This window comes from Musa acuminata, chromosome BXJ2-9 (genome assembly GCF_036884655.1).
Source record: "Musa acuminata AAA Group cultivar baxijiao chromosome BXJ2-9, Cavendish_Baxijiao_AAA, whole genome shotgun sequence".
In the NCBI taxonomy this organism is placed as follows: domain Eukaryota; kingdom Viridiplantae; phylum Streptophyta; class Magnoliopsida; order Zingiberales; family Musaceae; genus Musa; species Musa acuminata.
Genome location: NC_088346.1, coordinates 31,781,547 through 31,795,295, shown reverse-complemented (window position 1 = coordinate 31,795,295; position 13,749 = coordinate 31,781,547). Strand labels below are relative to the sequence as shown.

The 13,749-nt window shown below is 38.7% G+C and overlaps 1 protein-coding gene across 1 annotated transcript in view; it reads right to left on the bottom strand.

Moving 5' to 3' along the window:
- Positions 1-7,201, bottom strand: part of LOC135623349 (uncharacterized) — a 28,163-nt gene extending 20,962 nt beyond the window's left edge. Inside the window, exons 1-2 of the mRNA XM_065126209.1 lie at positions 6,929-7,201; positions 6,676-6,814 (exon numbers count right to left, since the gene is read on the bottom strand). Coding sequence (XP_064982281.1) covers positions 6,676-6,814; positions 6,929-7,201 — 412 coding nt within the window. The remainder of the gene's footprint in view (positions 1-6,675; positions 6,815-6,928) is intronic.
- Positions 7,202-13,749: the final 6,548 nt, after the last annotated feature.

Below are 13,749 nucleotides of genomic sequence, written 5' to 3'. Positions count from 1 at the left end.
TTAAGAGTCCAAGTCCTAGTGGACTTTAGGTGGAATTCTATAAATGGTGATGTAACTATTTCTTTTCAACGGACGATAAAATATTATTCAGTCTTTGACAAACCCCAGAAGGCCGAACTCGTCGAAGTGATCATCCATTTTCTCTTCTTTCTTCTACGATAAAACTCTAGGGTCTTATCATTCACACTTGTGCTCGCCAAAACCTACCATTAGATTATAAAAGTATATTTCAAGCCAATGTGTAAGCACTGAGCAACAATGGAAGATTGATCAAGGTGAAAGTAGAGATGTATAGCTTATCGTTGTTGTAATAAATGTGTTGCAAATATGAGAAGTTGTATTAGAAAAAAAGTATACAACTCTATATGATGTCTTCTTAAAGAAAGGTTTACGCATGAAATGATCCTCTCGATTTACAAGTTAAGCTGTAATAGGATGTAACATACTGCGACCTATCATATATTAACTATAAGTTGATTATTGATAAGGGACGATGACAAGTGTGCAACATGACGACACGTCACCATATGGATCCAACACCAAATCAGCACCAACAAGGTACGTATCCATCCTCACACGTCAGCCGAGAACCCTTAACGTGAGCATGAGCCATCGTGTTATACCTATAGCATATGACAGTTCGATGCATGTCTTCATGGCTAAATACCTAGGATTTTAAAAACGGTTAGATGTCAAAAAACACCAAGGTCCCAAAATGCCCGAGGCACTAGGCACTTACCTAAGCACCCGCCTGAGAAAAGCGAGATGTTCTGAAATATTAATATAATTGATAAATATGATTATATAATATTAAATTAATAAATATTATATAATTAATAAATATGATATAATATTATATTTTAAAATATAAAAATATATAATATAATTGATAAATATGATTATATAAATAAAAATATAATATTAAATTGAAAATATCTAAAGCAAAGTTCGCAATACCGTACCGTACCGGTATTTCGACCTGGGCTCGGTACCGGTACGGTACGGTGTACCGAGCGGTACACCCAGGTCTACCGAGCACTGTAGCACTGCTACAGTGTACTGCAATAGTGCGGACCGATACCGGGCGGTCCGCGTACCACTTGCCTGTCAGACCGGTACGTACGACCCATACCGGGCGGTACGATTCGGTACGGCAGACACTGATCTAAAGTACCAAATCATATTATACATCTTCTAATAACAAAATTATCAAAGGACTCAAAATAAATATAGATCAATAGTTCTAAATAAATAAAGATTAACAATGCTAATTAGGGACCACTATATGGTAATAGTAGTTAACACTTATCATACTCAAGGTTTGCGATTTCAAATTATACCACCAATGAACCAGAACGTGGGCCGCTCGCTATCGGGTGATCCACTCGATATAACGGCCTGACTACGGCGAGGCTGAGAGAGAAGCGTCGAAGAAAGAAGAAGGAGAGAGCATTCGAGAAGAGGGAGATTGGGAGAACCCCGATGCAAACTTGCTTCCACGCCTTTTCTCGATCCCGATCCGATGCCGCCCTCCCTCGACGATCCCGATCCAAGAGGTAACGACGAGGAGAGTCGTAAAGAGGAGGATCTAGAGGCACAGGGATCAGGGGAGGCAGCAATTAGAGCAGCGGAAGAGGCGGTCTCCTTCATTGCCTCGTATGCAATCGAGCAAAGCTCGATACACCGGTATGGAACGAAATTTCAAACCTTGATTTTAATATCGATTAAGGATTAACAATCTACTGTTAATAGTATTTAATCCACTATAAATAGTAATTAGAGGGGAGAAAAGAGTCATCGACGATGGCAGTGATTGCAAAAGGCGCTCGGGCGCGCGCCTAGGTGCTCGGGCGAGGCGAGGCGAGGCCCGAGCGCCTCGCTAATGTCCCAGGCGGCGCGCTTCAAACAGGCGCCGCCTGGGCGCTCGCCCGAGCCCAAGCGCTGGGCGCTTCGGGCGAGCGCCTGGGTAAACCAAGGTGACCGAACCAGAATTTTAGGTCTGGTTCGATTGTTAGTTGGTTCAATCGAACCAACTAAACCGATATAACCCCAACCCTAACCCTAACCCTAACCCTAACCCTAACCCAACACTAACCTGCTGCCGCTGCCGCTCTCGATCCCGATCCCGATCCCGATCGCGATCTCGTCACTCGCTGCTGTCACTGCTCGCGCCTCCTACGAGCCCTCCCGCGAGCCTTCCCGCTGCTCGCGCCTCCCGCGAGCCCTCTTGCTGCTCGCGTCTCCTGCGAGCCTTCCCGTTGCTCGCGCCTCCCGCGAGCCTTCCCACTGCTCGCGCCTCCCTCGAGGCCTCCCGCTGCTCGCGCCTTCCGCTCCCTTTCCCTTTCCCGCTGCCGCCGCTCGCCGCTGCTTCCTCATTTCTCCATCAGGCTCAGTATACTCTTAATATTAAGTTTATTTGAATTTTAAAATGATTAATTTTCTGTTAATAGATTAATAATATATTATTTTGATTTTAATGTTGTTAATTTTTATTTATTTGAAATTATTGTTAGGTTTCAACAAAAATGGCAAGTGTAGAGAGCAACTCAATAGAGTCTCCAATGGTATCAATAAAAGATCCTGCATGGAAGTATAATTATTTGAAGGATCCGAAAGATCCTAATGCAGTGACTTGCATATTCTACAATAAGACTACCAGAGGTGGTATTTTTCGTGCAAAACAACATCTAGTAGGAAATTTCAAGAATGCAGCAGCTTGCAAAAAATGTCCACCTGAGGTAAAAGAAGAGTTGCTGAATTATATGAATGAAAAGAAGACACAAAAGAATGAATCTTATGAGAATTTACCAGAAGACAATGTTGAACATCTCAGGGATGAAGAAGAAGATTATTCTGCGAGTATTAACCCAAGTGAAAAAAGAGTATACGACAAAAAGGGAAAAGAAGTTATGAGTACTAAGAAAGGTAGAAAAGGACCGATGGATCTATATATGCTTCAAGGATCCCAGAAACAACAAGGGCAAGCAGGAGGCTCAAAATTGAGACAAACAAATATAAGTGATACTTGTGATAAAGAAATAAGAGGAAGAACAATTCAGCACATTGCTCGCTTCTTCTATCAGGCTGGTCTTCCCCTTAATACAACTCGTTTAGACAGTTTTAAGGATATGATTGAAGCTATTGGAAGATATGGTGCAGGATTAAAACCTCCAAGTTATTATGAGATGCGAGTTCCATTGCTGCAAAAAGAGTTGAATTATACAAATGACTTACTAAAGGGTCATAAAGAATCATGGGCAACACATGGTTGCTCTATTATGCCAGATGTTTAGACTGACAGGAGACGCAGGAGTATAATTAATTTTATGGTTAATTGTTCTTTAGGGACTATGTTTGTAAAGTCAATAGATGCTTCATCTTTTGTAAACTCTGGAGACAAGATATATGATTTACTTGACAACTTCGTGGAAGAAATTGGAGAACAAAATATCGTTCAAATCATAACTGACAATGGAAGCAACTATGTTTTAGCTGGTAATATTCATCTTTTGATTTTGTTAATTATTTTATCTTTAATTAAGTGTGTTAAACTCTTAAGTCTTATCATTTTTGTTATCATTTGTCTCAGGTAAATTGCTTGAATCAAAAAGACAACACTTGTATTGGACTCCATGTGCAGCACATTGTATTGATTTAATGTTGGAAGATATTGGAAAGATCTTAGAAATCAAGAAAACCTTAGAAAGGGCAATTTTTGTTGTTGGATTTCTTTATAATCACATTGGGGCTTTGAATATGATGAGAGAATTTACAGGGAATAAAGAATTAGTGAGACATGGTGTTACCCGATTTGTTACTTCATTCTTGACATTACAGAGCGTGCATCGTCAAAAACATACTCTGAGAAATATGTTTACCTCTGAGAAATGGGTGACAAGTAAATGGGCAAAAGAAGCAAAAGGCAAGAGGGCTGCTGATATCATCTTAATGTCATTCTTTTGGAATCATGTAGTTTATATATTAAAGGTAATGGGCCCTCTTGTTCGAGTCCTTCGGTTGGTGGATAATGAAAATAAGCCTGCAATGGGATATATTTATGAGGCTATGGATAGAACAAAGGAGACGATTAAAAGATCTTTTAATGAAAATGAAGAAAAATATGAGAAAATTTTTACAATCATTGACGAAAGATGGAATTGTCAACTTCATCGTCCCTTACATGCAGTAGGATATTATTTGAACCCTGAATTCTTTTATAAGATTAAATCTGTTGGATTTGATGCAAAAGTTTTGGGTGGGTTATATCAGTGTGTTGCAAGATTAGTTCCCAGCATTGAGGTTCAAGATAAGATTATTCATTAATTATCTTTATATAAAAATGCTGAAGGTCTTTTTGGAATTCCAATTGTCGTTCGATCCAGGACAACTACCTCTCCAGGTATTAATAATTTGATATAATTAATTTCATATATATTATGTTACTATGTTATTGCTAATAATAACATAAATTTTGCAACTGAATTGTGGAGTCTATTTGGAAATTCCACCCCGAACTTACAGAAATTTGCTATCAAAGTACTTAGTTTGACATTTAGTGCTTCGGGTTGTGAGCGAAACTGGAGTGTCTTTGAGTATGTAAGTATTACTAAATATTTTTATTTTAATTAATTTATTTATTTAGATATATGTATTAATATATTTTTAAATTATATGACATGACAGATTCACTCGAAAAGAAGAAATCAGTTAGAACATCAACGATTGCACGATCTTATTTACATAAAGTATAATCAAGCTTTGAAGACTCGTCATGATTTGAAAAATAGATTTGATTCAATCTCATTGCAAGATATTGATGATTCAAATGAGTGGTTAGTAGGAGAAATGGGTGCTAACTTGCAAGATGTTGAAGACGAGCTTGTATTTGAAGATGATAGATTGACGTGGGGAGATGTGACAAGAGCTTCAGGTGCTGGAGAATTACAAACATATACAAGACAGATGTCAAAGAGAAAAATGAGTGCAAAAGCATCAAGCTCGGCTCCTGCTATTGTTGAAGACATAGAGAATGAAACATATCTTGATGAAGAGGAAGGAATCGAAGAACAAGAGGAAGAAGACGAATTCAATGAAGATGATTTGTGTGAAAATGACGATAATATTGATTATGATGAATGACTTTGATGTAAAATTTTAATGTTTTGAATTTTGAAACTTTTTGTTAATGTGACATTGTGATTTTGTATCTTAGATTTTCTTAATTTAATAGCATATTTTTATTTAAAATTTTAAATAATTATATTTATTAATTATATTATATATTTTTATATTAAATATATTATATTTAGTAATTATATTTTTATTTTTATATTTAAAATGGCGAGCGCCTAGCGCCTCGGGCGTTTTTGGACCTTGGCGCCTTTTGGCGCCTAGCGCTTTTTAAATCACTGGACGATGGAACGTGGGGAAGGAGAGAGTGACGATGACAAAGGAACTTTCAGATGACGACAACGATGATGGAGCTTTCAGACGACGGCAACGGCGGCAACGGCGGCAGAGGAAGCTGCAGACAATGACAGCAACGATAAAGAAAGCTTCGAGTGGCAACAATGGTGGCGACGAAAGTTGTATAGGGTAACATTGTGGGCAAAGGAAGCTGCAATCCTATCCCTCAAACGTAGAAGGAGCTACACACAGAAGTAGCGGTGCCAAAGGGAATTGCGCATGAAAGCTAGGCCTTTGGACTCGCCTGTCGATGACAAAGGAAGCATCGGACCTGTGCATCAATGGAGGAGGCAACGATTGCGCACGAAAGCAATGATGGGAGCATAGGTGAGTCAAGGTGGCGAAGTAGGGTTTATGGGTCGGGGTTGGGGTGGGGGGGGGGGTGGGGGGGCGCCGGTGGCAGTTGGGTTAAATGTTTTGCTTAGTTAAGTTCAATGCAGCGCTTCACTAAAGCGCGTCACCCAACTACCATGTGAGGCGTTGGATCCTTGCCTCACCTCACTCGAGCGCCCAAGTGCCTTTTTAAATCACTGTAAATACCTATCTTGCAAATTAAATCTCCACTTCGATTTAACGATTACCCAATCTCACTATAAGAAGGCCTTTAGGTGCATCTTATGACCCATTTGAGAATATTATATATTTTCTACTCCCAGATCCTTTAAACTTTTGCTAACTTAAGCGCTGAAGATACCTTTTATCGAGTATATTCTCGACGTAGTTTTTCACAGGATATTTATGAAATCTCCAATTTTCCCGAAATTGGACGTGCAACAGGCTAGGATGTAGAACTTGGGTTGGATTTGGATTTCTAACATGTCAGACAACCGAAATCTGAAGTAACAATTATGTTCAATGTTCTCTAGAACTTGAAAATCTAAAACAAAATATGAAAACCAGAACATTAGCACTCCAAGACAAAGTCTTCTACAACGTACTGTCTCATCCTTATCCAGCAGATTAAACACATGGAGAGCAGTTATCAACATGATCCACCGATGCAACACCATACGGACTAGTTGATTGAGCAAATGTTGGAAAGGTAAGATATGAAGCAGCTCGGACGTGACACTAAAATGTGTTTGATCTACATATTACAAGTGTTTCTATAATGTTTTAAGGCATCGCAGAGTATAATATATAAAGAATCTCCATTGAACATAACGACAAACAAGTGATAAGCGAATAACAAACTCGACGAAATCGCACCAGGAGTGAAGGGCGTTTCTTTAACGTACACTCCCTTGCGGTGGTAAACATCGATAAAGTTGACGCCGATGGCCTTGTTCCTGACCCTAATCTCGCCCTCCTTGGGCTCGCCGATCTCCACGTCCTCCCACTTCAAAACCTAAATTTACAGGCGGGACGGGGCATAAGGCTCGGAACTCAAGAAGAGAACAACGAACGAAGAAGAAAAAGAAGGAATAAGGAAAATAAAAATCGGAGTTCGTTCTGATCTTGCCTCGGGGCCGCCAAGCTCGTAGACCCTGATGGCCTTCACCATCTTCGGCGCCGGCGAGGGAGAAGAACCGGAAGCTGCGATTGTGAGGGTTCGCAGGGAAGACCTTCGCTCGGAGTTGTGTAGAGATAGTGAGAGGCCGGTAGGAGTTGATCGCAGCAGGCGCAGGGCCGCTGGACGAAGGCGAGAAGGAATGGACGGACACGAGGGGAGAATTCTAATATGGAAATGGGATGAGAGCGACAATGCTGAGCTCATATTCATACTCATACACATTGATTGGGGCTGCACCAGTGCTTGTCGGTGTCATTTATTTGTGCAGATACTCTCCATGGAGTTTTATTTAAATATTTCTCTTTTGGCAGTAGCGATTATTTAAGTAATTGTTATAACCAAAGATGGGGTCTGAGCCTTCATTACTTATTTTTCAGCATTGGGAAGGATTATACGTAGTGGTGAGATATATATAGTTCGAGTCGAACAAAAAAAAAATTACAATAAGATGATAAAATATAAAATAAATATTAATAATTTAATATGATTTAAATTACAATATAGATATCGTTTTTACGTCATGGAGAGAAGAAAGAATCTCTGTACACGATCATAAAACCCAAAACAAACTTGCTGAAATATAACAAAAATGGAAAGCAATAAAAAATTATAGAAATACCTCTATTGACTAAAAGTCGATCAATGTTGATTAGAGTTGACTAGAGTCAACAATCCAACTTCTTCCTCCTCTTTATGATTGTTGTCATGAGCACAATAGTAGATCAGTTCAGTCGGAGGATTCACATGAGAAGGCCTTAGTAAGTTACATAGTCATAAGATATAGACCGAGTCCAAAAAAACAAAAATAATCGAACAACAAAGCACAAAACAAATGCAAGTGATTTAACTTTGTTTAGATTATAATACAAACATAATTTCTATGTCCATGAGAAGAAAAAAGAATTCTCTTTAAAGGCTTTGAATCGTACAGCGATAAGGGAGATGATGGTCTTTTCGGGAGAAAATGAGAAAGAAACTTTCCCAAATACAACCAAGTAATAAAATTACAAAAGTACCCTTATTGATGACTATAGTTGAGTAGAGTCAATGGTCAACTTTCTTCCTCTATGTTGTTGCTGCCACGAGCATAGTGGCAAGCTGACAGAGGACTCACTTGAGAAGAATCTTCGACGTCTTGGTTAGATTTAGGCTGAGCGGGAGATCTCTCACATCGTCTTCTTTTCTTCCTTCTCTCCTTTGGTGATTGCGATGAGTAGCACACGGCGACTGTAGTTCGAACGACGAATGGTGCGTGCCCACCTCACTGACAATCCTCTAGGTTCAACAAGAAATCCCGAAACCATCAAGCTTTTACATCTTCATTCCTTCAATTTCATGCTGTCCTCACGTGATGGCCACGTGAGCTTAGTGTCACATGTGAGTGTCATGCGAGACGAAGAGCGCATAGAAGAAGGAAATATCATACACGGATATATCGTATCCTAAAATAAAATATACATGTGCCCAATTGTGTTAGTAATATATTCACATGTGTCCGACATGGATACATCCACTCAATTATGTGATGTTAATCTTCAGAAGTCTTGGGCAAAGCTAAAACACAGTGCATAACGACAATTTGGTGGTCCTTCATCATTATTTGTGTACTCTTTGTATCATCATTTTTAGTAAAATAATTTTTTTAGTCATTATAATCTTGTTTTGCATATGTTGGTCTATTCTCTTATAGGTGTAAGGCATAGTGATCATACTTGTAACATTTGAAACGCTGATTTATCTCAAGTGTTCTCGTCTTATCGTCGCTTTGATACCAAATGATAAGACCCTAAAGTCTTATCGTAAAAAAGAAGAAGAGAAAGGGGATGATAATGATCACTTCGAGGGGATCGGCCTCCTTGATCGCTTCGAGGAGATCGGCCCTCCTTGAGCACTTCGAGGGGATCGGCCTCCTAGGGTTTATCAAAAGACAGAATAGTATTTTTTATAGATTACCGAAAAGAAGCAGTTACATCCCTATTTATAGAGTTCCACCCAAAATCCATCACGACTTGAACTCTAATAATAAATAAATATTAAATAAATCTCTACTTGACTCTAATTGAACCAAACCGACTCAATAAACAACTGGACTAAACAGACTCAATAAACATTATTCAAAAGCTCAGAAAAATGGACCTAACAGTTCCTCCCTCTTCAAATCAGCCTTGTCTTCAAGGCTAAGTAGCATCAATCTTGGGGAGCTTGTCTTTTAGCACTTCAGTCAGAGGCTATCTGCAATGCATCATAACCCGTTGATCAAGTAAGTATGGTCTCCACTTTTTGACAGTGTAAGCAATAGGTCGATCTTTCAGTGTAGTAATCGTTTCAAGAAATTCCTGGCCTTTGCTATCATAAGTTAAAATCCATCCATCAACTTCGAATATATCATAGCCTTCAATGTGTTGAATCTCGGATTTTGATAATAAAGTCAATTGTCATTTGTTATCTAATCTATATGTTGAGATAAGTGTGCAGGATTAACTACGATGAAAGTAAGATATGCAGTAGGAGTTGCGCCGGAATCAAGACAATGATCACGTTGGGAGTTCGAGAGTTCGACGGAAGTTCGGACAATTGTCGGAGGTTCTGCGGGAACAAATCCGAGAAGTCCATGAGCTTGCCAAAGAAGCTCGTCGGAACTCGCCAAGTGGATCGTCGCAAGTCCAAGAGTTTGCTAGAAGTCCGCAGGAGCATCACCGAGGGTTCATCGGATGATAGACGGAAGTTCGCCGGAAGCTCGCCGGAAGAAGCGATTGACGCACCGGAGCAAGTTGCAGTAAATGTCTTACGAAATATCGTAGTTAGCACAATGATTAAGTTGGAAATGGGAGGTGATCCCATTAACTTAATCTTGGGGCAATTGGGCCCCTGAAAAACCCAAATTGGGCCGAATGGATCAACCCATTCGGACCCTGATTTCTGCCAAGCGGTTGAACCGCCCCAGCCAGGCGATGGCACCGCCTGGGCTCAGTCTCCGAGCGAGACTGGGCGGTGCAACCGCCCCTGACAGGAGGTGGCATCGCCTGAGCTCGGTCTTAGAGCTCTAGCAGGAGGTGCAACCGCCTCAGTCAAGCGGTGGCACCGCCTGAGCTCGATCTTCGAGCTCTGGCAAGAGGTGCAACTGCCCCTAACAGGAGGTGGCACCACATAGAGGCTCAGTCTTCGAGCTCTGCCAGGTGGTGCAACCGCCTTAGTCAGGAGGTGCAATCGCCAGATCCCGGAATTCCGAGAATTGACAATTTTGAGCTCGAAATTCAAACTGGGTTAGGGCCTATAAATACCCCACCCTTTCAGCACTGAAAGAGCACCAAAAACACACCAAAATCCTGATCTTATTATGTGATTTTTAGAGCTCAAAATTATTGTAAAGGCCAAAAGTTCTTCTCCTTATTTTCTTCCATCTTTAAAGAGATGAGAGAAAATTCTGTAAGGGTTGTCTCCTAAGCCCGTCAAAAGGAGTGAAACTGTTAAAGGGTGGTTGGCCTTCGCCTATTGAAGGAAGGCCTCTAGTAGACGTCGGTGACCTCGTCGGTGGAGGAAGCTAAAAGTGGATGTAGGTCAAGATTGACCGAACCACTCTAAATCTCGGTTTGCATTTACTTTGAGCATCTTATCCTTACTGCAAACCTCCTCAATAGCTTACTGCCTTCTGCACATTTACGATTGTGTTTTAAAGTTCAGTATTTTCCGAATCGACGTTTAGACGTAAATCAGTTTTTATCGTAGGAACATCATATTTCAGTTTGCGCTTACATTTTAACTTTTATCATAACTGCAAACTGCCTTCATAGATTTCCTTTAACTACATCTCGCTTGATTACAAGTTAAAGAGATTTACGAATCGGCTTTTCTACCGAAATCGCTTTTATCATACGAACACCTTTTTAATCGTCGAAAGTTTTCCGCTGCACTAATTCACCCCCCGCCCCCCCCCCCCCCTCTTAGTGCTCTTGATCCTAACAATTGGTATCAGAGCGGGATTAACTCTCAAATGGATTAAAACCCAAGAGAGATGGCATACGTCGGAAACCAAGAGGGTCATTCTATTACACGTCCACCCATGTTCAATGGGACGGACTACACCTATTGGAAGACCCGAACGAGGATCTTTCTTATTTCTACGGATTTTGAACTTTGGAATCTTGTCGAAAATGGATTTTTGAAGTCTTCTCTTCCAATGATCGATTCGAATGAATTGGAGAAGAAGGCTTTCGCTCTTAATGCAAAGGCTATGAATGCCTTATTTTGTGCGCTTGATAAAAACGAGTTCAACCGTGTTTCGGTTTGTGAAACCGCATTTGATTTTCGGCACACACTCGAAGTGACTCACGAAGGCACAAGTAGAGTGAAAGAGTCAAAAATCAATCTTTTGATACATTCTTTCGAACTTTTCTGGATGAAATCGAGTGAGACTATTGGCGACATGTTTACCCATTTCACGGATATCATCAACGGTCTAAAAGGACTCGGAAAAAGTTTTTCGGATTTTGAGCTCGTAAATAAGATTCTAAGATCCCTTCCTAAGAGTTGGGATCCTAAAGTCACTACTATTCAAGAGGTGAAAGATCTAAACAACTTCCCTCTTGAAGAACTAATCGGGTCATTAATGACCTACGAGATGACTTGCAAAGCTCATGAAGAGCAAGAAGACATCCTTCCAAAGAACAGGAAGGATATGACACTTAGAACTTCAGAAGACCACTTGAGAGAAAACTCAAGTGATGAGGACTGTGACGATGACTTGGCACTTCTAACAAGAAAATTTAAAAAATTCATTAAAAGAAACAAGTTTAAGAATGAAACAAAAAATAAATTTGAACCAAAGAAGGACCAAGTTATTTGCTATGAGTGCAAAAAGCTGAGACACTACAAGAGTGATTGTCCCCAAGTCAAAAATAGGTATCAATCCACCCAATGATCGGCATGCGGACTGTTTTATTTCAATTGAAACCCGGGATATACTATGCGATTCACCACCACCCTATGTGGGTGTTACACCCATTGTTTCATTTGATATAGTCAAAATTTGACTATTACAAATATGTATCAACTGTATTAGTTGATAATAAATAAAAATTATATCGATCCATTATCTTATTTTTAGGCTCAAGATGATGATAATTTTAACTAATCATATCTTAATGAGTGATTAATATCTATATCTTAAGTTTGAGCTCAATGAGGGTTATTGTCTTATTTTTAGGCTGAAATAAGCATTAATTATACCTAATCAAAGTTTGTTAATGATGATTGGAATCTATTTCTTAAGTTTGGCCTCAATTACATCCATTATCTTATTTTTTAAGTTTAAATTTAGGATAATTAGGCTTAATCATATTTTTTAAGGGTAATCGGTGTCTTTCTCTGGAGTTTATGAATCATTAAGTACATCATCTTACTTTTCGGCTTAATTTGAAAATAATTTTGCTTGATGAGGCTATAGGAATCTAAAAAATCTTTTATTTAAAGATGTAGAACATCCCCATGTCTATTTTATTTCATCATCGAGGCTATCATAGAAAGTGACAATAATCACCTTTTTTTATAATATCTTAACTTATCTCTTTTTAGGTGATTCAAGATTAAAGGAAGCAATTTTCTTGGATCATGTGATGAAGTTTCTCCTAGATGGATAAAAAAAATGATATAGCCACTTTCTTATATTTATAACTTAGATATTCCTAGTCATTTATGCCTCATATACACTTTATTCTTATTTAAATTTAATAAAAAATTAAAATAAGATAAAAAAAACCTTTAAAAATATTTTTTGATTTGCTTTTTATTTTTTTATTTTTTTTATAAACATCATTATATATTGACATGCTGTCATATGATCCACTCATTGGTTTTTTTTTTGTTTATTTTAATTTTTGGTGAGATTTCTTTGGCCTTCTATACTGGTGAAAATCTGTTAGACGGCAAAATTTCCTAGTTTTATATTAAATAAGATCATAGGATAAAACATGTGTCGCACATAATTTTTCAAACAAATAATGTATAAAGGAAAAAACTGCATCCGCAATAGAGCACTTCTGATAACATGTAAATGCCAAGAATCGGATGTTTATCGAGAAGCAAGCTTCATGTTTTAATTAGAGTTGGATCAGCTTATGGGGCAGAACCAATATCTAATGGAACTACTATTAACTACTATATCCTAGAATTGTTATTGTTATTACATATAGTGAAATTATATGATGATGCATTGGCTACTATGATTGCCTTCCTGCTAAATTATGTGAGGCCAAGTTATTGCTTGTTATGGTTACGACTCTATGTTAACCATAATTCTGGCATGCTTTACTGGGATATAGAGGAGAAACATTAATATGATTAGCCTACAAAGAGAAAACGTTAGATAAAGTACATACTATTTAGTTATATAGTATTAGATAATACTGAAAGTCCATATAGCACAAACACTAGCGAGTTTCTATGGTTGTAGGGCCTGCTGCTTTGTCTTAAGATTACTTATGAGAGTAGCATTGTCATATCTGTTGAACAATATCTAATATATTTTTGTACTGGAGAATATGTATTCTGGGAAACTTGTCACATGCCATACCAAGTTATGTTTTGTTTATTCTTCTATATATTGTTAGTATAAAATAACAATATAGGGAAGATAATCCTGTCAATCTTTTTGTTCTGATATTGAATACTTTTTCCATGAAATTGTATGTGAGTTAGGATCTATTTTGACACAATAACAAAGTGAAGTCACTTGACTTCACCTCTAGCAAAAGTTGTTTCGTGAAGACTCATCC